Genomic DNA, 27,835 nt, shown 5'->3' on the forward strand with positions numbered 1-27,835 from the left:
AAGCTCCAGATGCGTTTCTAATGAGCAGCCGTGTTTAAAAACAACCGGGCTCCAAAGTTCATTGCAGGACTGTTTATAATAGCCAGGACACGGAAGCAACCTAGATGTCCATTGGCAGATGAATGGATAAGAAAGCTGTGGTACATATACACAATGGAATATTACTCAGCTATTAAAAAGAATGCACTTGAATCAGTTCTAATGAGGTGGATGAAACGAGCCTATTATACAGAGTGAAGTAAGTCAGAAAGAAAAACACCAATATAGTATATTAACGCATATATATGGAATTTAAAAAGATAGTAACGATGACCCTATATGTGAGACAGCAAAAGAGACACAGATATGAAGAACAGACTTTTGGACTCTGTGGGAGAAGGCAAGGGTAGGATGATTTGAGAGAACAGCATTGAAACATGTACATTACCATATGTGAAATAGATCACCAGTCCAAGTTCAATGCATGAAACAGGGCACTCAAAGCTGGTGCACTGGGACAACCCTGAGGGATGGGATGGGGAGGGAGGCGGGAGGAGGTTCAAGATGGGGGACACATGTACACCCATGGCTGATTCATGTCAGTGTATGGCAAAAACCACTACAATATTGTAAAGTAATTAGCCTCCAATTAAAATAAATAAATTTTTAAAAAGAAGAAAAAAACACAACTGGACTATATGATTATCTTTCATTTTTGTCTAGATCGTTTTACTTTTTCTATTTCATATTCATTCAGTGTCCACACTTCATTTAGTTTGTTTTCCTAGTTCTCCATCTCTTCTTTTTATAATGTTCTCTCTCAAGCCTTTATCAAATGTAATAGAAAATCTTTTGTATATATATGTATATAGTATGTATAACATACATATTTTAGAATACTCGGGAATTTTTCCCTAGCTAAAAAATTTATGACATTTTGATTCCACTCGTTTGACTTAGTATGAATAGAATGCTAGATTTCTAACTTATATTCACTCAAAACTTTGATATAGTTCCAAGTATTTTGGCATCTGGTATTACTGCTAAAAGTCTAGAAAATTTATTATCTTAGTGATCTTTTTTAAAAAATTTGAATGAAGCTTGAAACTGCTTATCCAATTCTGAGAATATAAAGAAATACTATGTTGTTAAAAAATAGGAAATTAACATGTGATACAGTATTATTAACTAAAATATAGATTTTGTTCAAATTTCAAAAAAGTTTATGCTAGTGTCCATTATTTGTTTTCATAACTTATTCAAGACTCCACATCATATTTGATTGTATTGAGCAGCTTCAGCAGCATGCAACAAATTCTGGTAAATTCTCTTTTCATTTTTATTCTATTACAAACATTTGCTATGTCCTTGTTATGGCTCCTTAGATACACTCATCATTTAAAAGTAGACATATAATTTCCAAATACATGGTATTTTAAAAGAACCTTTGATGTTAATTTCTCATTTTGATATTAATTTCTCTTTAAAATGCTTTCTTCTCTGCAATCACCCTCTATGTTTTTCCAGTCTTCTAACTGTATTGAACCTTTCAATGACTAAGTCAAAGATCTCTGGTAAAAGTCACATTGAAAATGTGACTTGAAAAGTCACTTGAAAATATGTGGGTTATTTTCTTTCTTTTTTTTTTTTTTGCTTATTTATTGAAAAAAATATTAAGTAATTTACAAATTCCTCTGTTCCTCTCTGACATGAGAGGAATAGTACATCTCCACTTGCCGAGAATGGTGACACCAGCATAGCAACTGAAACCATCTGTAAACAAGGCTTGTGGTTATTTTCCCTTCTCCAACTGACAATACAGAACTTGCCATAAGGGCACAGGTATTAGTAAAAGCATAAGCAAGCTGGAGAGTGAACAATGGCTCCTACTTATCCCTTTTCCTTGAGATACCATTGGCACAAGTTCCACTGAAGAAAGTTCCCTGTGGCTTGACTTTGGCCAGGGCGCAGGAATCACCACTGGTTGGGGGCAAACACCTGCGGTGACCTGGTATCTCATGTTAGGATACTATTTTAAAATATCTTTTGATATTGATCTCTAACATACTTCCACAGTGATAAGAGAACAGACTCTGTATTATTCCATTACCTTTATGCCATCAAATTTTTGCACTTGGTTTTATGTCCCTGGATATGTTCCAGTAGTCTCTCCTAGTTTATAGTCTATGGGAATTTGAATAGAATTTGTATCCTACTGTTGTGTGGAAACTGTATAAATCTTAATTTTGTTGAATTGGTTCACAGTGCTTTTCAGGTCTACTCTCTCCTTCTACTTCTCTGTATCTTGATTCTATTAACTTTTGAGAGTTTGATATTGAAACTCCAACTAAAAATCTTAATTTATCTACTAAAAAAAATTATAATATATAGTGGAACTATAGGTAACCTTGTTCTGTATTTTCTAAGTCTACTATAAATATGTTATCATATTTTCATAATTTAAAAAATTTTTAAAAGAAGCAAAAAAAAAAGTCCCAGATCAGACCTTCTTTCTCTCAGAATTCCTTATATAACAGTATCTGAAAAGGGCCACAAAAGGAACATGCAACCAAAGTGAATGTGCTTAGAGTGGATAAAATATTCATCAGGGCATGAGATGATTGAGAAGGTCCTAACCAACCTAGAAATGGAAACCTCAATCCAGGAAGAGTTCCTATATAAGGGACTTCTGCAAAGAGTTACTAAGGAAGACTTTTCCTTCTCTAAGTAGTATTTTTGATCCAATCAGTTCCCATAAATATTAGCCAACCACAGCACGTGCTTTTGAAAGCACCAGAGAGACAGGCAAAAATGAAAACAAAACCCAGCAGAGGTCAGAGCTAAGAACAACCAAAACATCAGAAAACCAGACATCAATTTCCAGGCTGGAGACTGAGAAACACGGACTCACATATTCTGAGTGAAATCAGAAAAGATGACAAACAAATGGACACTGGGAAACGAATGCAGCACCAACAAAGTCCAGTCCATCTAATGGGATTCTGCAGCCTAGGGACTTTACTAAACCTAAACTAATCCTGCGGTCACTTCACTGGCCTCTCAACTGCTCTCCTACCCACACAGTCTTCGTCCCCCTCATCTACGTACTTACTCACCCAAGTTCCACTTTTTTCCCAGTCTTTCTTCCAGTTATTGTCAAACCTACTCTCTAGGGACTGTGTGCAAATACAAGTATTCATTTAATAAAACTTACTAGGAAATGTAATTGTAGACTTTACTTTTTAAATAAGTATGTACACACATACAGAGAGCAGTCATTAGTGAACTGGAACTGAATCTTGCAGAGCATGATAGGAATCACAGAGCGAGCCCACCCTGCAGATGGAGTCTGGACTTTTGGAAGCTGAACGCATTCTGAGCACGCTAGAGCATGGAGCATGCGCATAGAACACAGCATGCCTTAGCACACACTCATGGGTGCCCTATTTCCTGGGCTTCAGGTTGAGTCAAAGTCAATTACGGCAGGGAAAGTATAACATGTGGAGCATATGCAAGCCACCCCTTTCCCCCTGCAACTTATAACTAAGGCCAAATGGCTCTTACCTCTTTTAAAAACTTATTAGAAGGTACCGCCTTCCGCCGCGGCAGCCATTGTGGAACAACAGCCATGGCTCTGCGCTACCCCATGGCCGTGGGCCTCAACACGGGTCACAAGGTGACCAAGAACGTGGGCAAGCCGAGGCACAGCCGCCGCCGCGGGCGTCTCACCAAACACACCAAATTCGTGCGGGACATGATCCGGGAGGTGTGTGGCTTCGCCCCTTACGAGCGACAAGCCATGGAGCTGCTCAAGGTCTCCAAGGACAAGCGGGCCCTCAAGTTCATCAAGAAAAGGGTGGGGACACATATCCGCGCGAAGAGGAAGAGAGAGGAGCTGAGCAATGTCTTGGCCGCCATGAGGAAAGCAGCAGCCAAGAAGGACTGAGCCCTTCTCCTCTGTTCACAATCACAATAAATCTTGCCCCCAAAAAATAAAAAATAAAAATAAAAAAAACAAAAACTTATTATAAGGTACCAAACTCACTCTAGGATTCATTAGTCTAGTAGCTAATCAGGAATAATGATCTGCCAGAAAAGATGGAAAAAGCCATTCCTCTAAATAAAGCCACTGCTCTATGTTCCTCTGGGACTGGGAGAGTCCACTGAAGAAATCATGCATTATTGCTCGTTTTGAGTTTCTCTTTGGAAATTTGTCCTAATGTTTGCTTTTGAGTCTTCAAATATATATATATAAAGCAAAGGCTTCCCAGGTGGCACAGTGGTTAAAAAAAAAATCTTCCTGCCAATGCAGGAGACACAAGAGACATGAGTTCTATCCCTGGGTCAGGAAGATCCCCTGGAAGAAGAAATGGCAACCCACTCCAGTATTCTTTTCAGGAATAGTCCATGGACAGAGGAGTCTGGGGGGCCACAGTCCATAGGGTCACAAAGAGTTGGACACAACTGAGCATACACACAATGAAATGGTTTAGAGCATCTTCTCCTGCTGATGGAGTTAATTTATGCAAAAAAAGAAAAAAACAACCCTCACATTTACAAAAGTCTCTAACAATGTCCAGAGATTACATCTCAGAAGTAGTTCTGAACATGGTTTATGTTAGGTGGTGTCAAGGGTATAGAACAAAGGGGAAGGAGACCCAGAGATTTATCTGCAGCCACAGAACCTTGTAGCATGGCACACTTAGAGAACTAGAATACAATTAGAACAGTTTACTTGTCTTCCATCAGAGTGGGACTGATTTTATCCCATGTCTTCTAGAGACAGCACCTGCCTGAGCACAGCCTCACTGAGCTGGGATGCCCTGGGAGCCCACAGCATGGTCAATCCTACAGCACATTACAACTTCCTGTTCTCCTCTCCAGAGCTACTCAAGAACCATATCAGGCCTGAGGAGTGGGCGCTATTTGTCCTCCATTTGCCTGTAGTGCTTTTTTCTTAAGTGCCAACATAAATAAGATTCTAGTTTTCAAAACGGTCTATATGTAAACGACTGTTTCCTTGTACACTATCCACTAGCAATGCCATCATCACACATGGCCTTCTTTTACAGGAACATGTGGAGACTGCGTAAGGAATAAATGACGTCATCTTGAGCAGATGCTCCTACTGGCAGCTACTCAGCTGATGTCTGTGATGGAACTCAGTCCTTGGGACCCAAGAGAGTTTGTACAAGCTAATTATTCTACTCCCAAGTAGAGAAGAGTGTTCATAAATGGTTAACTTCTGGCTGAGGGCAAAGGTCTAGTGGGCTCAGACAACTAAACTAAAAGTAACAGTACTCCCAACTACAGTGAGAGGATAGAGAGGTAACAGGATTAACAAGGCAGAAGAAGGGGTGCGGCAATACATAAAAATGTCCACATGATGGAGCAAGATTTTGAGGTTGAGTGGTTAACTCTGGGTAGGTCCTCCTTTGCAGGTAGTATGATAGAGTGGAAAGAGCAGAATTCCATCCCAGTCTTACCTGCTTAGACCCTGAGAAGTTTCCCCACCATGTAAAATAGGGATGATACCTACCTGCCTTGATTGCTATGAAGATTAAAAAGACAAAGAAGTGCCTAATCAAATGCTTATCACACAAGGGGTATTCAACAAATGTTCACCTCCCACCTCCACACCCTTCTTTCTTGCTCTTTCTTCCAACTGCTGAAAGCCACACTGGCTCCTCTTCCATCTGGTCAAAATAACTTGGGAAGCTTGATCTTGATACATCCAAACACCACTGACCTCCACTGAGCCACCCACATAAATTCGCATGGTAACAGACCCAGAGGCTGAGTCAGCCTCTACAGCTTTGACTCTCCCAACCAAAGGACAAGTTTTCTCTGGGGATTGTACAACTTTGATGAAAAAAAAGAAAAAACAGCACGGGAACAAGCAGTACAGAGAGAACATTTCACATGCTGTCTCAATCATTAGAAAGTTGCTGTATCATAGCCTTCAACGTTGCAGGAAATGCTATAGAGATTTCACAAAGGCTTCTGAGCCAAATGTGGGTTCGTGTTAAAGTTATCGTGGACACAAGCCTTTCTTTAATAAAACTGAGCATCACCAGCACTATCAGGACACTAGGCTCTGCGGGAAAAAGCAGAAGGACAGCACATGCTGGTCATGTGGGGAGACGGGGGTGGGGAGGGGAGAAGAGCCTCGACAGAGAGACAGATGGACAGAGTAGGTCAATTAAAAATGCCTCTTCCTTCCCTTCCACTTCAGTGGATTTTTATACAACTCTGTGCTGTGGGCCCTCAGCAAATATGCCACAGGTGTGTGTGTGTTTTCCCTTTTCTTGTTTAGATGAAAACACCAGACAGAAATGGGTATTAAGGGGAAAAGCAAACATTGCAAATGGGATAAAAATAAGGTTTTATGTTTAAACTGAGTTTTTAAAACTATTTGTATTTTATTTCTTTTGTATAGATTTGTGTTTGTATTCCATACAGATCTGTAATTTTTGCTTAATGATTCTAAGCAATCATTAAGAATCAATAAGCTGATCTGAGTGCTTTGCATTCTCAAAGAATAGATCATTTATTAATACTTACATTGGACTTTACTCAAAGCACTGTCTCACTAGCTGTCTACTAGCTTCTAACTGTAAGACAGGTAGTATTATGTCTACTTTTGTTTGAGAGATGAGGAAATTGAGGCTAAGGGAAATGAAGTGATTTTTCCCCAAGGTCTCACAGCTAGTGAGCCAGAGTTAGGACTCCATCCCAGGTCTCCTGAGAGCAAAGCTGCTCCTCCCCCACCAGGCTGCCTCTCACTGATTTCCCTCAGTACACGTTAACAGCAGGGCTTACCTTCCAACTCTTCCTTCTCATAGTGGATGTTGAGAATTGTGCTGGTCCCACCCTGATCCACCACAGCTTCTTCATCTGGTCTCTGTTGAAACATAAGTTAGTAGCCACAGTAATACTCATACATTCATTCAAACTTTCATTCAAGTACTGTGTGTTTGCCTTACCCTTTATGCAACACCGAAGGGGAAAACCTAATGGTTTACAGATATTTTCCATTTGAACCTCACATTAACTCTGAGATGCAAATATGGCAGCCATTCTTTCTCATTTCATAAATAAACAGCCTGAGTCTCGGAAAACTTTAAGCAGTTATTGCCCAAGGTCAGAAACATGGTAAAAGGCAGAAGTAGAATTGAGCCGAGGTCTTGTAACTATGGATCCCATGTCTTTCCCACCTCCATACTTTACCCATAAGTCTGGACAACATATTGGAATTTTGCAAGTGGTGTCAACCACATTGCCTCATTTGGTATAAGCTGGTCTCTTTGAGGGGATTCCCTGGTGGTCCACTGGTTAGGACTCTGTACTCTCATTGCCAAGGACCCAGGTTCAATCCCTGGTTGGAGAACTAACATCCCACAAGCTGCATGGCATGGCCAAAAAGAAAGTGTTGGTCTCCTTGACCTCTCTGCAGCATGAAGCCTATTTACCACTCTGTCCTTAAAATACTCCATTCTGCTCCTCTGCCCCATTCTAAGGTTCATCTCCTTCCTGCAACCATAATTCCCAAGGATGAGCACTCTGTTTTTTGTTTCCCATGCTTGAGTCTTGCAATTTCAACAGCATACTGAAGCTATGAGGCTCAGTATTTGACAAGCCACTGGGATGCCATGCCTCAAGACCCATGTGTCTCAAACCCAATGAATCTTCCTTCCAAACTAACATCCTGTGCTCATTTACTTACTCCTACCCATGGCTCCACGGCTCCATGATTTCTTAGCCCACATTTGAAATTTCTAACTTATTCATCCATTCCATGTATTGAGTACCCATCGTATACCTTCCAGGAAACAGTTCCCTTTTCTTACCAAGTCCTCCTTTGCAATTCTCTCAGGTCCACTCTCCACTCTCATCCTCTCTATCACCCACTCTCCCGCCCTTTCAGTCAGAGTGGACATTGTTTTCAGTTCTGGAATCACACTCATATTCTTTCCTGAGCACTGTTCCCTCAGCCTAGAACTATCGCCCTCTCCCTGCTGTGCCCACCTCCACCACCAGCAGCTAACACTTATTCATCATCCCAATCTCAGCCTAAAAGTACTTCCTTAGAAGCCTTTCCTGACTACCCTCCATTTATATGCCCCCGAAGTACACTGTATTTCTCCTTAGAAATGAAATCTCTCTGCTCCTTAGGGATGGACCATATCTGTCCTCCTCACCATGGTTTCCCCAACACCCAGTGGATTTTTTGCATAGGAGGTGCTCAGCAAATCTTTCGTAAAAGAATAAATGTAATGGCATCTACACCTTATCAAGACCCTCACCAGATCCAGAATTATTTCAAAAAAGATCTTAGCTAATTTCCCTGCCAATCAATTTCTTCTACCAAACCTCAAACTCCAGCCAGGCTCTCTGACCCCATGGACAGCACACACATTCCCATCTTCACGCCTTTGCTCACACTGTCTGGTCATCTAACAGGCTCTTCCCCAACTCTCCAGCACGCCACATCCTCACCATCCTTCCATCCTGCTCAATGTTCCAGCTTTAGGTTCAATTTTACTATTTTATAGTTATCATCTATGTCCCCTATGTTTTAAAATAAAAAGAAAGGTGGAGAAAACTATTTAATTTGCTAACTTTTACCTAAGAAAGGGTGTTGGAACAAAGATATCTGCTTATACTTAAAAACATAAAAAGGAAGAACAAGCCATAAGGGATATTTTTAAGTAGTTACCTACAGAGGAGGGAGGCAATGGGGTAGATGACAGTGATACAAAGACTAAACTTCTTTGAAGATGACTTATATTGAAAATTTTAAAGCAAAGTTAATTAAAAAAAAACAAAATTTAAAAAAACAATTCCCAGAAAATGAAAATAAATGCCAAATCGATCACATAACTATTCTAAGAGAAATTATTCCAAATAAATTTAAAACATAATAAGCTGACTGAACATCCTTAGTGACATATACCCTAAGGACAAAAAGAATTTGAAAAGATCTGAAACTGCTTTTTAGTTGTCATTTTGTTGGTTACAGTGTTGGTGTCATTTTTCGGAGACTGTTCTGTACTGTGAAATACAGTAAATGATTATATGAACTTACCCTGGCACTCTCAGTGTGACTGAGCCCTGGGGTTCTCAGCAGGGGTGAAAGGAGATACAGTTGTAAGGCAGAAGTTAAGTGAAAACTATATAGTCCTGAATTTGAATCGGAAGTGTCAACAAGAATATATATATGACATATTTATAACTTTAAATATTTTAAAATTTATAAATTTATATTTCCTAGCTCTGTCCAGACAAAATGTCTAGAAAAAATTATCAGTCGGTAGCAAGAAGTATCATTAGCACCTAGATTGTGGTCTCTTAAAATATCATATTCTGCTAAAAGGCACTCAAAGACAACTAGGTTTATGTCAAAAGGACTCAAGGTCCAATTTAGAGAGGGCCCTTAAAACACAGGACAATCTGAGCATCAGTAAAGGTGATAACTGTGACAGATTGAAAATATCAAATATATTTGAATCCATGAGATCACCATGTCACTTTAAAAATTAGTTAACTGGTCAACATTGGAGGATAATACTAGCAAGTGAACAAGTGAAGTGAAAGTGTTAGTCACTCATTCGTGTCTGACTCTTTGCGACACCACGGACTGTAGCCCGCCAGGCTCCTCTGTCCAAGAGACTCTCCAGGCAAGAATAATGGAGTGGGTTGCCGTTCCCTCCTTCAGGGAATCTTCCCGACCCAGGGATCCAACCTGGGTCTCCTGCACTGGAGGCAGACTCTTTTATCATCTGAGCCACCAGGAAAGCGCAATACTAGTGAGTGAAAGTCGCTCAGTCATGTCCGACTCTTTGAGACCCCATGGACTATGCAGTCCATGGAATTCTCCAGGTCAGAATACTGGAGAGCATAGCCGTTTCCTTCTCCAAGGGATCTTCCCAACCTAGGGATTGAAACCCAGGTCTCCTGCATTGCAGGCAGATTCTTTACCAGCTGAGCCATGAGGGAAGCCCCAATACTAGCAAACCAATTCATTATTTTGCAAACTGGTGAAAATTCATCCTGGCTTTACTATATAAATTGTACCTTACAGTGATACCATCAAGTAGATGAGAGAAGTTTCCTATTATAGAAAAGAATAAATGAAAAAAGAATGTTAGCATTAGGACATTGCCATTTTACAATCCCTAATGGACTGCATTGATTTTCAAGGCCACTAACACCACAAAAAGAGAGACAACCAGACACTATGCCTCCTAATGGGAGACCTTATCACCACCCATGAGGTAATCTTACCAAATAAATTGTCCCTGAATCTGATCAAGACTCTAAGCCCAGACACCAATTTCCCGAAAATACAAAGAAACACAGTTCCATGGAAAAACAACACCACAGGAATATAATCAGCAAAATCCAGACTGTGGGAAACTCTAAAGCTAAGGAAATGGTAACCCACTCCAGTGTTCTTGCCTGGAGAATCCCAGGGATGGGGGAGCCTGGTGGGCTTCAGTCTATGGGGTCGCACAGAGTCGGACACGACTGAAGCGACTTAGCAGCAGCAGCAGCATAGGATAACTCCTCTCCCCACCATCTTTTTTAAAATAAATAATTGCAAGAAGACAAAGAGACAGAGACAGAGGAACCTAAAACCAATAGGTCAAAAGAGACAACAAACCAATTACAATGTGTGGACTTAATTTCAATCTTGATTTAAACAAACTAATAAAAATAATTTTTTAGTTATTGATAAAATAATTTTTAAGGATATGACATTTGAGACAACTGGAAGTTTTTCTTTCATGACATTAAAGGAATTGTTATTTTCTCTTTAGGTGGTACTATGCTTATTTTTTAAAGAATCTTTACCTTTTGGGACTTCCCTGGTCGTTCCGACGGTAAAGAATCTGCCTACAATGAAAGAGACCTGGGTTCTATCCCTGGGTCGGGAAGATCCCCTGGAGAAGGAAATGGCAACCCACTCCAGTATTCTTGCCTGGAGAATCTCATGGACAGAGGAGTCTGGCAGACTATAGTCCATACAGTTCACAGGGTCGCAAAGAGTTATTTTCACAAATTGTTATTTTCTCTTTTAGGTGGCACTACTTTGGCCACCTCATGTGAAGAGTTGACTCATTGGAAAAGACTCTGATGCTGGGAGGGATCGGGGGCAGGAGGAGAAAGGGACGACAGAGGATGAGATGGCTGGATGGCATCGCTGACTTGATGGACGTGAGTCTCGGTGAACTCCGGGAGTTGGTGATGGACAGGGAGGCCTGGCATGCTGTGATTCATGGGGTCGCAAAGAGTAGGACACGACTGAGCGACTGATCTGATCTGATCTGATGGTTACTTTTTTAAAGAATCTTAATCTTTTAGTACTCATACTGAAATATTTACCAATAAAATTGAGCAATTACAGATAAATAAAATAACAGTTAACTTAGAAACACTATTTTTCTCACATTTTATGAAATAATGTTATTCACAACCCTCAATACATCTTTAACATCAATGTCTTCCTCAATACCATAGATGCTTTGAGTCAATTTCCCAGAGCATGTCAGTTTCATTTCCACCCCCTAAGTGGTAAAGGCGCTCATAAAAAGTCAAATCCTTTCTGAAGAATAACTTCTTGGTGGAAAAAACTCATTTTTAGACTTACTTATTATTTGTGAATTTCCTGATAGCAGGAGCCATGTATTTTCATCTTTTTATTCTCCCAGAGCCTAACACAGTAGTTTACCATGTAAGTAGCCTGCACTCCTGTAAGTTCCAAGAGGGCAGGTACTGTGTCTTTTGTTGACCACCATGTACCTAGCACCTAGTATCATGTCCAGTATGTGGTAAGTATCCAATACATTTTTAAAATTTATTTTTAATTGGAGGATACTTGCTGTACAATGTTGTGCTGGTTTCTGCCTTACAACATGAATCAGCTGTAAGCATACATATATCCCCTCTCTCTTGAACCTCCTTCCCACCCCTCACCCCATTCCACCCCTCTAAGTTGTCATAAAGTAACAGGTTGGGCTCTGTGTGTCATACAGCAACTTCTCATTAGCCATCTATTTTACATATGGTAATATACATGTTTCATTGCTCCTCTCTCAATTCATCCCACCCTCTCTCTCCTGCCCCCACTGTGTTCACAAGTCTGTTCTCCACGTCTGCATCTCTATTCCTGCCCTGCAAATAGGTTCATCAGTACCATTTTTCTAGATTGCATAATATGTGTTAATTTTTTAATTAATAATGTACAATATTCATTTTTCTCTTTCTGACTTACTTCACTGTGTATAACAGGCTTTGGGTTTATCCACTAGAACTGACTCAAGTGGGTTCCTTTTTATGGCTAAGTAATATTCCACTGTATATATGTACCACAACTTTATCTATTCATCTGTCAATGGACATCTAAGTTGCTTCCATGTCCTAACTATTGTAAATAGTGCTGCAATGAAGATTGGGGTACATGTGTCTTTTTAATTACAGTATCCAATATATTTTGATGGATGAATATTTGTTAGTTTTCCAAACTTTCTCATATCATCATATGTTTCCTCATAAAACTTCACATATATGTATTGCTAAGTCGCTTCAGTCATATCTGACTCTGTGTGACCCCATAGACAGCAGCGCACCAGGCTACACTGTCCCTGGGATTCTCCAGGCAAGAACACTGGACTGGGTTGCCATTTCCTTCTCCAATGTGAAAAGTGAAAGTGAAGTCGCTCAGTCGTGTCCGACTCTTAGCGACCCCATGGACTGCAGCCTACCAGGCTCCTCTGTCCATGGGATTTTCCAGGCAAGAGTACTGGAATGGGGTGTCGTTGCCTTCTCTGACATATATGTATACCTATATACATATACATGAATAATTTTTCATGTTGGCTTCCCCACAGTTTTGTAATATCCAGAGGACAGGGGCCAACTAATTATAATGCTTAATACTGTCCACAGACATCTGACACAGCACAGAACACAGAATCTGGAGGAAGTAGGGGAGGGAGGAGTGATTGATTTCTTGCCTCTAAGACTATAAAAGCAAACTGTATAGAGCAAGGTCAATCAGCTGAAAAATTCAGGTTGAAAATCAACTTGCTTGCTGCTTTAATTTAGCTTGGTTAATCACAGTTTAAAGTCACTGAATAAATGTTCATGCACCTTCTGTGTCTTACCAAAGAAAACAGAACTACTGTCAAACACTATCAGCCAAGCACTGTTGAGATCTATTGCTCAGGAAAAAAGATTCCTTTCAAAATATTACTGCTCACTGACCATGCCCTTGGTCACCCAAGAGCTCTAACGAAGATGTACAATGACATGTTGCTTTCATGCCTGCTAACAATACAACACCCATTGTGTAGCCCATGGATCAAGGAGTCATTTTAATTTTCAAGTCATATTATTTAAGAATACATTTCATAATGTATGTAGTGCCTATGGAGAGTGATTTCTCTGATGGGTTAAAGTAAATTGAAAATCTTCTGGAAAGGAGTCACCATCCTAGATGCCATTAAGAACATTCATGATTCATGCTAAGTCGCTTCAGTCGTGTCCAACTCTGTGTGACCCCATAGACGGCAGCCCACCAGGCTCCCCTGTCCCTGAGATTCTCCAGGCAAGAACACTGGAGTGGGTTGCCATTTCCTTCTCCAATGCATGAAAGTGAAAAGTGAAAGTGAAGTCGCTCAGTTGTGTCCGACTCTTAGTGACCCCATGGACTGCAGCCCACCAGGCTCCTCTGTCCATGGGATTTTCCAGGCAAGAGTACTGGAGTGGGGTGCCATTCATGGGAAGAGGTCAAAATATCAATATGAACAGGAGTTTGGAGGAAGTTAATCCCAACCCTCATGGATGAAGCCTTGAGGAGTTTAAGACCTCAGAGGAGGAAGTAACTGCAGATGTGGTGGAAATAGCAAGAAAACTAGAATCAGAAGTGGAGCCTGAAGATGGGACTGGATTGCTAGAACCACACAATGAAACTTGAACAGATAAGGAGTTGCTTCTTATGAATTAGCAAAGAAAGTGGCTTCTTGAGATGGAATCTACTCCTGGTAAAGATGCTGGGAAGATGCTGTTGAAATGACAACAAAGAATTTAGAATATTACATAAACTTAGTTGATAAAGCAGTAGCAGGGCTTGAGAGGACTGGCTCCAATTGTGAAAGTCCTACTGTGGGTAAAATGCTATCACACTGCATTGCATGCTACAGAGAAACTGTTCTTGGAGGAAGAATCAACGGATGCGGCAAACTTCACTGTAGTCTTATTTTAAGTAACTGCAACAGTCATCCTAACCTTCAGCAAGCACTGCCCTGACCCATAAGCAGCCATCCACATCAAGGCAAGACTCTCCGCCAGCAAAAACATGATGACTTGCTAAAGGCTCAGATGATGGATAGCATTTTTCAGCAATAAAGTATTTTTTAATTAACGTATGTACATTTTTTAGATATAATGCTATTGCACACTTAGTAGATTACAGGAGAATATAAACATAGATTTTATATGCACTGAGAAACCAGAAAATTTGTGCAACTTGCTTTACACTAGTCACTTTATTGTGGTGGTCTGGAATTGAACCAGCAGTATCTCCAAGGTATGCCTGTATTCTGATACGGTGGTCATGTCATAAAAGAAGAAAAAGGGTCCTTAATCTTTAGTAATACATACTTAAGTTTTTACTGATGAAATACAGTGTTGAGATACACTGATGAGATACAGTGTCTGGGATTTGGAGACTGGGTAGAGACATAGATGAAATAAGATAGGCTGTCTGTTCATTGTTGAAGCCAGGTCATGGGATACACGATGATTCATTTTTCAAGTCTCTCTTATTTGGAATATCCTTAAAATATTGGATAAATTTCAAACATATTAAGTTTTGCTTAAAATCATAAAACATGAAAATAAAAGAACATTAAGTCTCAGTTGTCTGTGCTTATTGCGGATTCCTCACCATTTGATTAGCATGGACCTCTGACACTGTCCTTTATGGCAGCAAGGATTTCTTAACCATGAATTTCCAGGATTCCTATGAATGGGCTTCAGAGGATTATGTGCAAGTGTGCATTTTTCTTAGGAGAGATTCCATAGCTTTCATCAGATTCTCAGGGGTACTTGTGACTCAGAAAATATCAGCATCATGAGAATCACATGGTATAAGTTTAGGAGAAAAAGGAAAGGAGGAGGGGAGGGAAAGAAAGGTGAACTGGAGAAACGACCCGGTTTCTGTACCTCTTCCTGACTCATGATCATGACTCACAATACAAATGTCAATTGATGTGGGTGCCTACCCGAAGGATTAAGTAAGATAAAAAGAACTAAGAGGGTTAAATACACATTAAAACATTGAAATTGCAAGGCACGTTGTGAGAAAGAAAGCATTGTTATGAGCCTTGAAAAATGAATGAATTACAGCTGAGTAGCAGACCAGCTTCTCACTTACAGTTAATGGACAAATTAAAAGGCAGAGGTGGGGCTGAGTCTTACATGATGGCCCCAGATCCTTGAAGCACCCACAAAGGCTGCAGCAGGCAGTGGAGCCCACCTTGAGCCTCTCCCTGACCCCTCCCTGTGGCTCCTCTCTGGTCCTGAGAGGTGGCAGTCCTGCCAAACTCAGCTCTGCTTCCTCTCCTGCAGTCAGCCTCAGACCCTTTCACTTCCAAAGACTCCTTTCATCTTTTATCCAATGTTTTCAGATAACAGCCTCCTACCCCACCCACCCAACAACAATAAGAGTCAAGTGTTGATTGAGTTCTGATATACAACCATTTTTAAATTAAACACAGAAGTGACTTTCAGGGTTTCTAATCAGCAAGCTGAGTTTCTATAATTAATATTGGGAACACATATTTACAGAACACTGACTGTATACCTAGCATTGTGCTTTACATATATCATCTCAACCCTCACAACAGTCCTAAATCAAGGCTAAGTAAGATCTCACAAAGGCTGAGACAGGAGGAACTCCAACTTGAGTCTCTCTGTATTAACATTATATACTGTAACGTATTAGCATCATACACTAACATCGCCAAAAGCAAAGCACCTGGTCATTTTAGAGAGCTCAGGTCACCTAATCATGGATTAATGTCCATAGTGAAAACAGTTCAAGATTGTCACATTGTTACCTTCTTAAACCCTTGTACTTCACGCTGCCTTTACTGACCAGAGTTCCAATATAGTTCTCCATCTCTTCACTCTCGACTTCCTTTTTATCCAGAAAGCTCATGAATTCTGACCCCTTGTAGACACCATCACTGAATCTGACCCAGAGATCCTCAACTCTCTAATGCCCTCAATTTGACTTCCTCACTGGATGCAGACAATGGATAGTAAGAAAAGGGGGTTCCACGAGGTTGTATGCAGCTGTTCTGGTCCTCCGCTCAGGGGCCATGAGCTCCTGAACACCCACGAGTTTCCTAGTCTGACTCTTCAGCAGGCTGCTAGGGGCCTAAAATTGCAAAGTGACTCTGGTTTCTTAGTGGTTTTTCGTTTTTTATTGAACCCCACTTGGAATCACTCCTGTTTGGTACAATTTACTAGTAAGCACATTGCAGTTTGCAGAATAATGGCTCCCAAAGGATTTGCACATCTTAATCCCTGGAACCCAAGAATACGTTGCTTTATACAGCAATAGGGAATTAAGGTTGCAGATGGAAGAAGGGTCGCTAATCAGTGGATCTTAAAATAATGACATTATCTGGATTATCCATGGGTTCAATGTAATTACAAAGATCCCTAAAAATGGAAGAAGGAGGTAGGAGAGTTGAGCCAGAGAATGAAGTTTGATGATAAAAGCAGGGCCTGAGAGATGCTGTGCCACTGGTTTCGGCTGCTGAGGAAGGGAGCTGTGAGCTAAGGAATGCAGGCAGCCTCACAGAGCTGAAGTTAAAAAGACAGATTCTCCCACAGAGCCTCCAGAAACACAGCCTCGCCAACACTGATTTTAGCCCGGTGAGACTCATGATAGAAATCTGAAGTATAGAACTGTAAGATACTCAGTTTGTGTTGTTCTAAGACAATAAATGTGTGGTCGTTTGTTAGGGCAGCAATAGACACTAATACATACATCATGGCTTCCTAACTAGCAAGATCAGAGTAAACCTGTTACTATCTTTATGGGAAACAACCAACCTCTCTGTTATCTCAGGTTTGTTGCTGTTATCTAGCAGCGATTTAGAATAAACATGTTGCTTTTCTGTGTTCTGATTACCATTGTGATAGGCTTAATTGACAGCCCTGTCCACCCTGCCATGGCAAACCATGAGCAAAGACAATTATCTACAAGTTTAAAAGGAAGTAAATTTGCAACCTGAATTGTATCCCCAGCCTACCTCAAGTCTCTGCTTGGCAGGAAAGCCCACACTACTGAAGTTCCCCAGTAGAGCTGATAGCACCAGGTAAAGAGAATGCTCATGTGTCCCTCAATTCCCACACAGGAAAGGAATACCCAGTGTGAGGTGGGAGGCTGGAGGCGTGCAGACTGTATGTACCCTGCAAGGCAGTGAGAGGAGAACCTGCTGTGGTTGATACTTCTGTTCAATAACATTCAGCAGATACATACTGACTGCTTCCCATGAACTGCCCATGACACTCAGAAGTCACCAGCTCTCTACAGAGACACGCATGCGTTTCATGCACCAACACGGGCCAGGGCCACCAGGCAGTAGCGTCCAGGAGTTTTTCCAGGTCCACTTTCAACGTGAAGTGTGCCTCTCTTCCCATCCACCCAGTTTCCCAATTATCACCCATTCACCAGGATTTGTTATTCTGAAGATTTCTACAAAATTTCCCAGTCTGAGTGGGCCTGATTCACATAAAAGCCTTGGTAATTGCCCTGATTCACTTGCACTTCCCTTTACCATTTACGCCCTCTCTGAGCCTCCCTGAGGCTCCCAGCACCACTTGGCTCAAGTGCTGACAGTTTCAACCTCTGTAGCCTTCTCTTCCAGAAATTCTGCTCGATTCTGAAAGTGCTGATCAGGAGAATTTGAAGCTACAGATGTCCCTTGTTCCAGTCCAAACTAGAGGTTCTCCTTCAAGCTTTCTGATCTTCCACTCTTATCATGCCCTTTAAGAACCCACCACCTTTGGCAATCTCATCAAAAGTCAATAATGCAGGCCTTCATTAACTCATTCTAAATTCCACCAAGAGCCACCTAGCTGTCCTCCATCATCCCAGCTCTTCCCACTCTAATATATCCTTTGTACCCCTTGCCACACATATCTTCCCAAACATGTTAAAGTGCTCACTCTGAACCAGGCACCAGTGTCGGTGCCAGAGGCACAAGTTATGGTCATGTAGACCAAGGGCACATTCTTTGGAGAGGGTCAGCTCTGCCACTTATTAGAAGTTACTTAACCTTTTGGTTTCCTCATTTGGAAAATAAGGCTAAGAAGGGCATGTGAATCTCGTGGTTACTGAAAGACTTGAGACAACGCAGGGAAAGCACTAGGCCCAGTACCTGGCACATGGCACACACTCATGCAAGTTAACTTACAGAGACAGCATCACAAGGGGCTGGCAGGGTAGCAGCAGAGATGAACATGTAGAGTTCACAAGTAAGGGGTGGAAGAAGTAATATGACTTCGTGAGTGTTGTGAGCAGAAAAGACAAGTGAAATTCTGATAGTGATACAGTGCTCATGCGTGCTCAGTCGTGCCAACTCTTTGTGACCCCATGGACTGTAGCCCACCAGGGTTCTCTGGCCATGGGATTCTCCAGGAAAGAATACCAGAGTGGGTTGCCATGCCCTCCTCCAGAGGATCTTCCTGACCCAGGGATCAAACCCACGTCTCCTGCATCTCCTGCATTACAGGCAGAGTCCTTACCCACTGAGCCACCTGAGAAGCCCACTGGTACAGAGCCAGACCTTAAAGATTAGAACGGAATATTCTAGGTAGATAGGAGCGGGAAAGTTTTCCAGCTAGAACACCTGAGCAAAGACACAATAGCAGAAATGGGAAACTTTTAAACAGGGAGTGTAATAAAGCAATGGTCATCTCAGACTCTGGGCTAATACTGACAAGACCATGAGCTCCTTAAGGAGAGGCACACTGGCTGTGGATACAGGAAAGTCATTCACTCACTCAGAACATCAACTTTATTCCAGGCACTATGTAAACAAAAAGATTTTCTGCCCAGTCCATCCCGTCATAATGCTTCTATTTAAAAAGACAGTAAACAAGACCACATCATATAAGTCATATATGCTATTAAGAAAGTAAAGCAGAATCAGGGGCTTCCCTGGTGGTCCAATGGTTAAGACTCCACACTCCCAATGCAGGAGTCATGGGTTCCAATTCCTGGTCAGGAAATTAAGATCCCATATGCTGCATGGTGTAACAAAAATAAATGAATAAAAACTGAAGCAGAATCATATGAAAGAGAGTAACTGTGAGTGGAGACCAAGGACAGCTACTCTGAGGAGGTGACACCTGAGTTGAGTCACGAGAAGACTTGGGTAGAAGAAAATCCACAGGAACAACAAGAACAAAGCTCTTGTAGAATGAAGAGCTGGTTGTACTGAAGAAACAGATAGAGAGCCAATGCAGAAGTATATGGTGAGAGAGTTGGAAAGGCTATCAGGGAGGGTGGGCAAGGCCCTGGTCACGATGAAACTTGGGAGGCCATAATAAGATGTTTGGATTTTATTCTAAAATGCACTGGGAAGCCACTGAAGGGTTTCAAGATAGGATATGACATCATCTGATTTGTGTTTTTAAAAGCTCTCTCTAGCTGCCACAGGACAAGTGGATTGTAGAAGGAAAAGCAGGAGAGAAAGCGGAGGGAAGTGTCAGGGGTCAGCACAGTCGTCCAAACCAGAGGAAACAGCCTAGGCACACGGTATGTAGATGTGATGCCTGGAGTCTCTGTTTACATCAAGTACACAACCAGCTCACTTTGCAAGGTCCATCTCCCCGTCACACAGCCCAGCTGACATACAGGAGGTTTTGTTGGTAATTTTCAACTGATTGACTTGTCTCCCCCAAATTACCCCCATTTCCTTTCCTCTTTCTTTCCTCATTTCTTTTCCCCCCTGTATCTTATCTCAAGTACCCATTTGCCCATCACCTGACTCAGCCTTTACAAGGTCTTGCTGTTCCCATCCTGTTTTTTTTCTCTCTCCTCACCCCACCATCCCCGAGTTTCATGAACTAGATGTAAAAGATATAATTACTTTCTGTCCTACCCCAGAAGCACTCAGGAATTATCAGTTTCACAGAGCACCAACAGAAGCCTGGGGGTTATTATGATCCTGACAATACAACTGGAACACATTCTGCATATTAAGGACACTGTCTCCCCACATTTGTTCCAGCCTGTTCTACCCACTGAAGCCAGAAAATCTTTCAGGAGGAGAATCTGATCATAATCTCACTGGCTCTCATTCTCTCTCTGGCTCCTCTCTCTCCCTCTCTCTGTATGCTATGACCCTGGAGTACATCTCACACCATTCACCTCTTCACTCCCTGTGGCTCCAGCCACTCTGGCCTTCTTTCAGATCTTTGAACCCGATGGGCTCCCTCTGCTGTTCGCTTTGTCTCCAAAGCCCTTTGATCTCCCTCTTCCCTCAGTTGACACTTATTCTTTAGATCTTTGCCGAAATTTTCTTCCTTAGCAAAATCTCTGATCTGAGACCAAAGCTGGAACCATTGTGATACACATTCACAGCACCACATATCTTTCTTTCTAAGCACTCATCACAGTTTATAATAATGCATTTATTTGTGTGACTGTTTGATTAAAATGATTATACACACACACACTAAATGGGAAATTCCAGCAGGGCAAGAATATTACCTATTTTTGCCCATCACTGTATCACAAACATAAGCTGAATATTCTTCATAGACCTTAGGAGAATTAGATATGGAAGGATTTCCCAAAATTGCAGATGTTGTTCCTTTTTTGATGGAGCAAGCAAAAGGAATTATGGGTCATCTAGTAGCAAACTATTGCCAGAAGAGGAGTGAGTCAGTGATACCCATTTTGCTACAAACTCAGAAAAGAGTTCTCTCTGTCTCTTTACAAAAACCATCCTGACATCAATGAAGCCCTTGTTTCAAGACCTGTCATCCTTCTGAGTAGGTCCATCATTCTCTTCACAGCCCCCCACTTCGTATCTGACCTCCCTTCAATATCTCTTTGCAGAGCAATGAGCATATCATCACCTGATGGGCACAGGAAAGGGGGGAGTGAGAATTCAATGAGTTATCTCTCCTATACTGGTTGCCACATCGTTTCACAAAGCCCCTTCCCAAACAGCTGCTCATTTAGTTCTCAAAACCACCCTGTGAAGTAAGCAAAGCAGGTATTCTTATCCCTATTTTACTAGATGGGGAAATGTGATTCAAAGAGGCAAGTGACTTACTCAAGGTCACAAAGCCCATGTGAGGCAGATGTAGATTTGAACCTACAGTCTCTGACGCCCAGTCCAATGCTTTACCTTACATTAGCCACCCCAAGTTATCAGTTGTTTAAACCTGTTTCTTCATTTCTTTAAGTAAACACCTGTTCCTGACCCCTCAGCACTTTTCCAGCCTCTCTCCACTTCGCTATCCAGAACTTGTCAGCCCGTCTGTGCCATGGAATGAAGGGAGTTTTATGCACACGAACAAGGCTGAGCCGTTTGGTCCCAGCCTCCAGTCTTTTCCAGTTCTTCCTCTGAGCCAGTAAGGAACCAGAAAGCCCCATTAATAAAACACAAAGAGGAAACCTGCCCCACCAGAGCAAGGTCCCTGGCTATCCTTTCTCCCACGTTCCAGCAGGACGCGACAAGGCCAGAAGCCTGCCTCTTTCCCAGCAAGGAGGACCTGAGCAGAACAGAGGTCACCGGCCGCGGGCCGTCAGGGCTCCTCAGCTGGCCACGCAAAGGATGCGGCTCCCGATTTGGCCCAAGGTCACCCTCTCGCAGCCCGGGCCCGATCCCCGACCGCCCGGAGCGCCCCCTGGTGTCGCGGGCTGGCCTCCCCTCGCCCTCAGGGAGTGGCCTGCGAAGCCCCGGCCCGGGGGCAGAGAAAGGAGGGTGGGCAGAGGATGAGGAGGCTGAGCCCCTGGGAGGGGCGGGAGGCGGGGCCCTACCTGATAGCTGAGGACGCCATCCGGATCGTTACTCCCTGCCGGCATGGCGGAGCCCAACTAGGTCTCGCGCGCGGGGTCCAGGCCGAACGTCAGCAGGCCACGCACTCCGGTCGGGTTTGAGCAGATTGCCCAAGCGGCGACCCCTACCCCGGTGCCAACGGTCAACCATCAACCGCCGCCGCCTCCATAGCCACCGGCCCGCGAGGCTTCGCCGCAGCCAATCAGCGCGCGGCCTGCACGGCCAATCAGGGTGCGGAACACGGGAGGACGCTGTCCGGCGGTACCCTGGGCTACCAGGAGGTGGAGGAGGGAGCCGGGGGAGCCAACCGCTCCCGGGCCCGGTTGCCGTGGAAACCGCCTCCCTCCCTTCAGGGGCCTCTGGGCTTGAAGGTCCTCCCAACTGCTTGCTAGAAATTGAAGATCTCGTGGTTCTATTTGAGGATGCACCTGACCCTTGAAAACTGAGAAAGTGTCAGGTTTGTCTATCATGATTTTATTCCTTGGTAATAATTATTTTTAAATTCTGGGGAACCATCCCTTGAGCTTGCAGAAGGAAGTAACAGAATGAGAGGGAAGGGCCTTCTCAAATTACTTGTCCTCGAGCTAGTGGCCAGATTCAATAGTATCAAAGAGAAGCAGGCAGGCAGTGATCTATTCCCCTACACAGATTGACTACGATACAGGTCTTCTCCCTGGGCCTCGGGTTGGCAGCGAAAAGCACGGGGTTGAGCTACGGAAGATGATTGAAACAATTCCACAAAAATGCTTCCAACTTTTCTGAGAAATAATCTAGGGCAAATTATTTAACAAAAGAATAACTACTGATTTAAGGCAAAGTTAGAAACCCATGAGTAACACATTCAATTTGATTTGGGTTTAAAACAAGAGAGACTGGCCATAATCCAACCAACCCTCTGTCCCCAAGAGGAGGAAAGGGGTCTTTTCCTTTATGTCCACTATCACATCAGACGGTAGGAGAGTCCACATTATTAAAAGAAAAAGAGCAGGTGCAAATCATTCTCAGCCTCCGAAGAAACTACACTGGGGAGCATAGCCTGGCTGGTGCACATTAAATGTTCAACCCCTGCATACCATTGCTTGCTCTGGCTCTGAAATCTGAACCAAGTTTGTGCTTCCGTGCCCCTGAGGCAGAACCATATTTCCAGTCTTCGATTTAAGGTCTTGGGCCCATTTCTGAGCCTTAGTGTTCATTTCTCCAGTCTCTGTTGACCTCTTCACTAATCCTGTCCCTTGAATCTGTAATTCAACCCCATTTTTGCCCATCAAAACCTTAATCATACTTCAAAGTCAACCTCAAAGGCCACCTCTTCGAAGAAACTTTATTCTACTCTCCTCAATACCCCTAAGACATGTCATCACTCCCCTTTGAATCTTCATAGCACTTCATACCTTCCTTATACCTTCCTTATACCATGCTATGGTCAAGTACTTTAATTAAATGTTAACTTTAGCTTACTGTAACATTGTCATTTTTTGAAGGAAATAATTATTTTTCTTATGCCCTTCTGTACAAAGCCTCAAAGAATGCTGGGCACATAGAACATAATTATAAATATGTAAGTTATATATGTATATATATATAAATATAACTTATAAATATATAAGTGAATATATGTACTTTTAATTCAGTCTAACCAAAAACATATTAAACAAAAAGTACAAGCCCAAATGGCACTGAAGATGCAGCAAAATCTAAAATAAAATATGTATCTCCAGAGGGCTTATGGTCTAATCAGGGGAACAGGATATATGTTAATATTATGGCAAGATAACAGAATATAAAACAAGAGCCATATGAGTAATATAGTATAGACAACAAAGGTTATAAAAATTTAGAAGAGAAAAATGTTAATATGATGACAAGATAATAGAACATAAAACAAGAGCCATATAAGTTATATAGACCACAAAGATTATACAAATTTCCAAGAGAAAATAATTTTTTTTTACTTGGAACATGACACAGAGGATATTGGTTTGGGTTAAACCCAAAAACAGTCAAGCCAGAGTAAGGAGAGCAAGCATCTTAGTTCTTAGGGAATGACTTAGCAACCAGGAAAGCATAAGACCCATTCAGGATAGCCACAATTTGGACCAAAGCAGAAAGGTATGGAGAAGAGCAGTAGGAAATAAAAATTGTGGTAAAGAAAAAATGACCAAGTTATGGAGAAACAGCTAATCAGTTCAGACTTTTTTGTTTCTCATATGATAGAAAATATGATAGTGTAGAAAATTTTAAAGAATTTGCCCACACACCAGGACCTGGGTTTAGTGGTATAAATGCACTGTGTCATTTAATATTCCTAACACGTCATAGTTTATCCATTTCACTGGTAAGAAAACTGAGGCTGAGAAGTTTAGCAACTTTCTCAAGGTTAAGTAGATATTAGGCTGGGATATGATCACCTCTTGAGCCTTGCAATCTAGTGGAGAAACAGCAAACAAGTAAAAATGAACACAAGTACAGATTATGAGAGCTGCAATGAAATAAACTGCAAAGTTATGTGATAGAGTATTGGCCAGGGGGGTGGAGAGAGCTACTGTAGATGGAATGGTCAGGGAGGGCTTTTCTGAGGAGGTGAGAGTCTCATTTGATGAGTCAAGGATGGATCTGTCTGAGTTTAGAGTCCCTGGCCACTATATGACACTGTCCTATGTAAGTGGTACCATTGGTGAAATCTGCCATTGGGGGCAAGGTGGATTAAAGGGGGGAAGCTGAGGCAGGGGGTCATTTAGGCTGACTGGCAACATGGCAATTCTGGAGGGGCCAAGGATGGTGACCAGAAGAAAGATGTGCCCTCCATTTGCCACTCCCTAAAGAGCCAGCTCATGGTGCTCTCATGAGAGTGGGCACGAGCTGTCAGGGCACAGAGAAGAAGCAGGAGGGAGAGGATTACTACTAAGAGCTCTACAAGTCTGATTTGACTCCAGTTCAAATGTAGAAAAAGTCAGAGCCTCTGGCTTTTGACTCCAGGGTCAAGAGCCCCATCTTCTGGTCTCTTGTGCAAATTACAAAAGGAATTGGCTGCAGAGGCGGCTGCAAGACTGCCCTGAGGCAGCTGTCTGTCTGCAGAGACAGGCTCTCCCCTCCCAGGGCTGTTTTGTGTTCTCCGTCCCAAAGAAGGCGAGCTCGTTGGCTCCAGGCCCCAGGCACTAGGCTGCCGGCACCTTCAGCTCTCTACACAGCTTGGAAAGGAGCAAATATGCCGCTCTCAGCCTGGCCAGCAAAGAGGTGTGGAAGGACCTGGAAGGAGGAAGATGTTCAGCCAAGGATACCACCTCACACTGATTATTCTTCTAAAGAAAGCGGGAGTTGGGGGGGTGGGGTGGGGCGGGGGGGTAGGCGGAGAACCCAGCAAAACAAGAACTCAGAAACTTCTGAGGCCTGCACAGAATTCTTGGAGGAGGAGACACAAAATAGAGAGGAAAATGCAAAATATGGGTAGAGACTGAGACCCCACATGCACACACACAGACACACATACAGACACACGCACATCTCACAGGGAAGCAAGAAGGCTTGCAACAACTCTGTGAGGTAGGTTCTATCTCCTCCATCATTTTACAGATGAGAACACTGAAGACGGAGGCTTAGAGATGTAAGCTAGCCCAGTTCACACAGCAAGCACAGTTTATAAATGGAGACCCTGAGTCTGAGCTCAGAAGTACCTCATTACAGGGTATACCCATGTAACCACTTACTGCCTCCCATGGGGCTGCCTGGACTTTAGTCCTTCCCGAACTTTAGAAGCTCCACCCTCCCTTTGTGACTTCCATCTTTGTCTCTAGATCCTTCCTTTCTCTAATACTAGTGTTCTTAAACTTTGGTGGGGAGAGGTTAGGTCTTGAACCTCTGGGGACATGATAAAATCTGTGGGACTCTCTTTTCAGATAAGTAGACAGAGACCCAAATTTTGCATCTCATTGTAAGGATGTGTTCACAGCCTGCCCAGGGAAGCACTAACCACCTTACCTGTATTATTTTTAAATATTGGCTGGAAAACATTGAGATTCTCTTATTCAGAGACAAAAAAGGCACGCAACACAAGTAACTCAAAAGGTCTGAGGAAATGTTCTCACATAATTGCAACCAATTTTTCCATCAAAAGCATCTTAATTTCTCCATCTATGTACCATGTTTCTTGCCCAGTTTAAACTGTCAAAAGAGCTGCCAGGGCAGAGGTTTTAGTCTTTACTTGCCATTAGGTAGTGACCCAATCCCAGCTGCATCTTATGCCTGGTTTGGTTTCTCCACATTCCTCTTAATTATACATCAAAAAAGGTTGGAGGAAACGACGTCAGGATTCGAGGAAAGACTTAATTAGGGCTTATTGTGCGGTCGTCTGGGAGCATTTCCTGTGGAGGAGCGGGGAGCCGGAGAGAGACGCTATTCTTTGTCGAGCTGAAAAGGTCATGCAGGTGCACGGTACGCAGTCAGCCCTTGCCAAGTCACAGCATATCTAGAGAGACTGCAGAATACAGTTTTCTTAGTTCACAGCAGGCTGCCAGCCTGGGACACTATACATCATACAGAAAAACAACAAAATGCTACACAAAGTGACTCTTGCCTGCGAAAATCACTCTCCCTCCATTCGTCATCATCAACATCATCCATAGAAATCGCCTACACTGGGGGATTCCCTGGCGGGTTCAGTGGTTAGGACTTGGCACGTTTACGACCACGGACCTGGGGTTCAATCCCTGGTTGGAGAACTAAGATCACGCTAGCTGTGCAGCATGGCCAGAAAAGTTTTTAAAAAGAGGACTGGACTTCCTTGGTGGTACAGCAGCTAAGAATCCGCCTGCCAGCGCAGGGGACACAAGTTTGATCCCTGGTCCAGGAAGATTCCACATGCCGTGGAGCAACAAAGCCCAGGCACCACAACTACTGAGCCAGCACTCTAGAGCCCGAGTGCCACAGCTACTGAAGGCCGAGCACTTAGAGTCTGTGCTCCACAACAAGAAAAGTCACAGCAGTGAGAAGCTTGAGCACCACAACAAAGAGTAGTGCCTGCTAGCGATAACTAGAGAAAGCCCACACAAAGCAGGAAGATACAGAACAACTAAAATTAAAATAAACAAACAATAAAGTATATATTTAAAAAGAGGGCTTCCCTGGTGGTCCAATGGATAAGAATCTGCCTGCCAAGGCAGGGGACACAGGTTCAATCCGTGGTTCAGGAAGATCCACATGCCTCAGGACAACTAAGCCCAGGTGAACTGCTGAAACCTGAGCACCTAGAACCCCTGCTCGAAACAAAAGAAGCCACTGAAATGAGAAGCCCGCACACCACAACTACAGAATAGCCCCCACTCACAGCAAAAGCCCGAGCACCAAAAATAAATAAATATGAAATACAATGATAGGTGAAAGAAAAGGAATTGCCTATACTGTACTCATTTACACCTTGCTCCAGACTCTTGCTCCAGAAAGGCTCTGGTAGACAGAACCCATTCAAACTGGCAAAAACCTCCTTCTCCTTTCTCTGGGGTCACAACTGAGATATTTGGACAGAGGCAGAAGGAAAGGACTAATAGAGGGATTAGCACAAAACAGAAACAGATTAGATAAGAAACAGAAAGAGATTAGAACCAAACAGAAAAGTAAGCTTTGAAGAAAGAAGCTTTGGGACTTCCAGATCCACATAGGAAGTCATTCAGGAATTCAGGAGAAGTAGGTGTTAACCAAGGACCACTTGCCAAGTTGTATTCATTAAATACATTTATCTTATCCGTTTCTAACCAAACCTC

The 27,835-nt window shown here is 42.6% G+C and overlaps 1 protein-coding gene and 1 pseudogene across 17 annotated transcripts in view; one reads left to right on the forward strand and one right to left on the reverse strand.

Annotated features, from left to right (window-relative positions):
* The window catches only part of SLC4A8 (solute carrier family 4 member 8), a 112,304-nt gene that overhangs the window by 57,711 nt on the left and 26,758 nt on the right, over positions 1-27,835 (reverse strand). For 13 of the 17 annotated variants that reach the window (XM_070789076.1, XM_070789083.1, XM_070789084.1 and 10 more), the window contains one exon: positions 6,802-6,883. Coding sequence is in view for 4 of the 17 variants with exons in the window: in XM_070789086.1 (XP_070645187.1) it covers positions 6,802-6,883; positions 22,064-22,108 (127 nt within the window). In the remaining 13 variants the exon portion in view is untranslated. Of the gene's footprint in view, positions 1-6,801; positions 6,884-22,063; positions 22,293-27,835 lie in introns of those variants that run through there. The other 4 variants (XM_070789086.1, XM_070789087.1, XM_070789088.1 and 1 more) reach the window with 2 other exon arrangements.
* On the forward strand, positions 3,579-3,969 carry LOC109559084 (large ribosomal subunit protein eL36 pseudogene; annotated as a pseudogene).

The sequence above is a fragment of the Bos indicus genome, chromosome 5, assembly GCF_029378745.1.
Source record: "Bos indicus isolate NIAB-ARS_2022 breed Sahiwal x Tharparkar chromosome 5, NIAB-ARS_B.indTharparkar_mat_pri_1.0, whole genome shotgun sequence".
Classification (NCBI taxonomy): Eukaryota; Metazoa; Chordata; class Mammalia; order Artiodactyla; family Bovidae; genus Bos; species Bos indicus.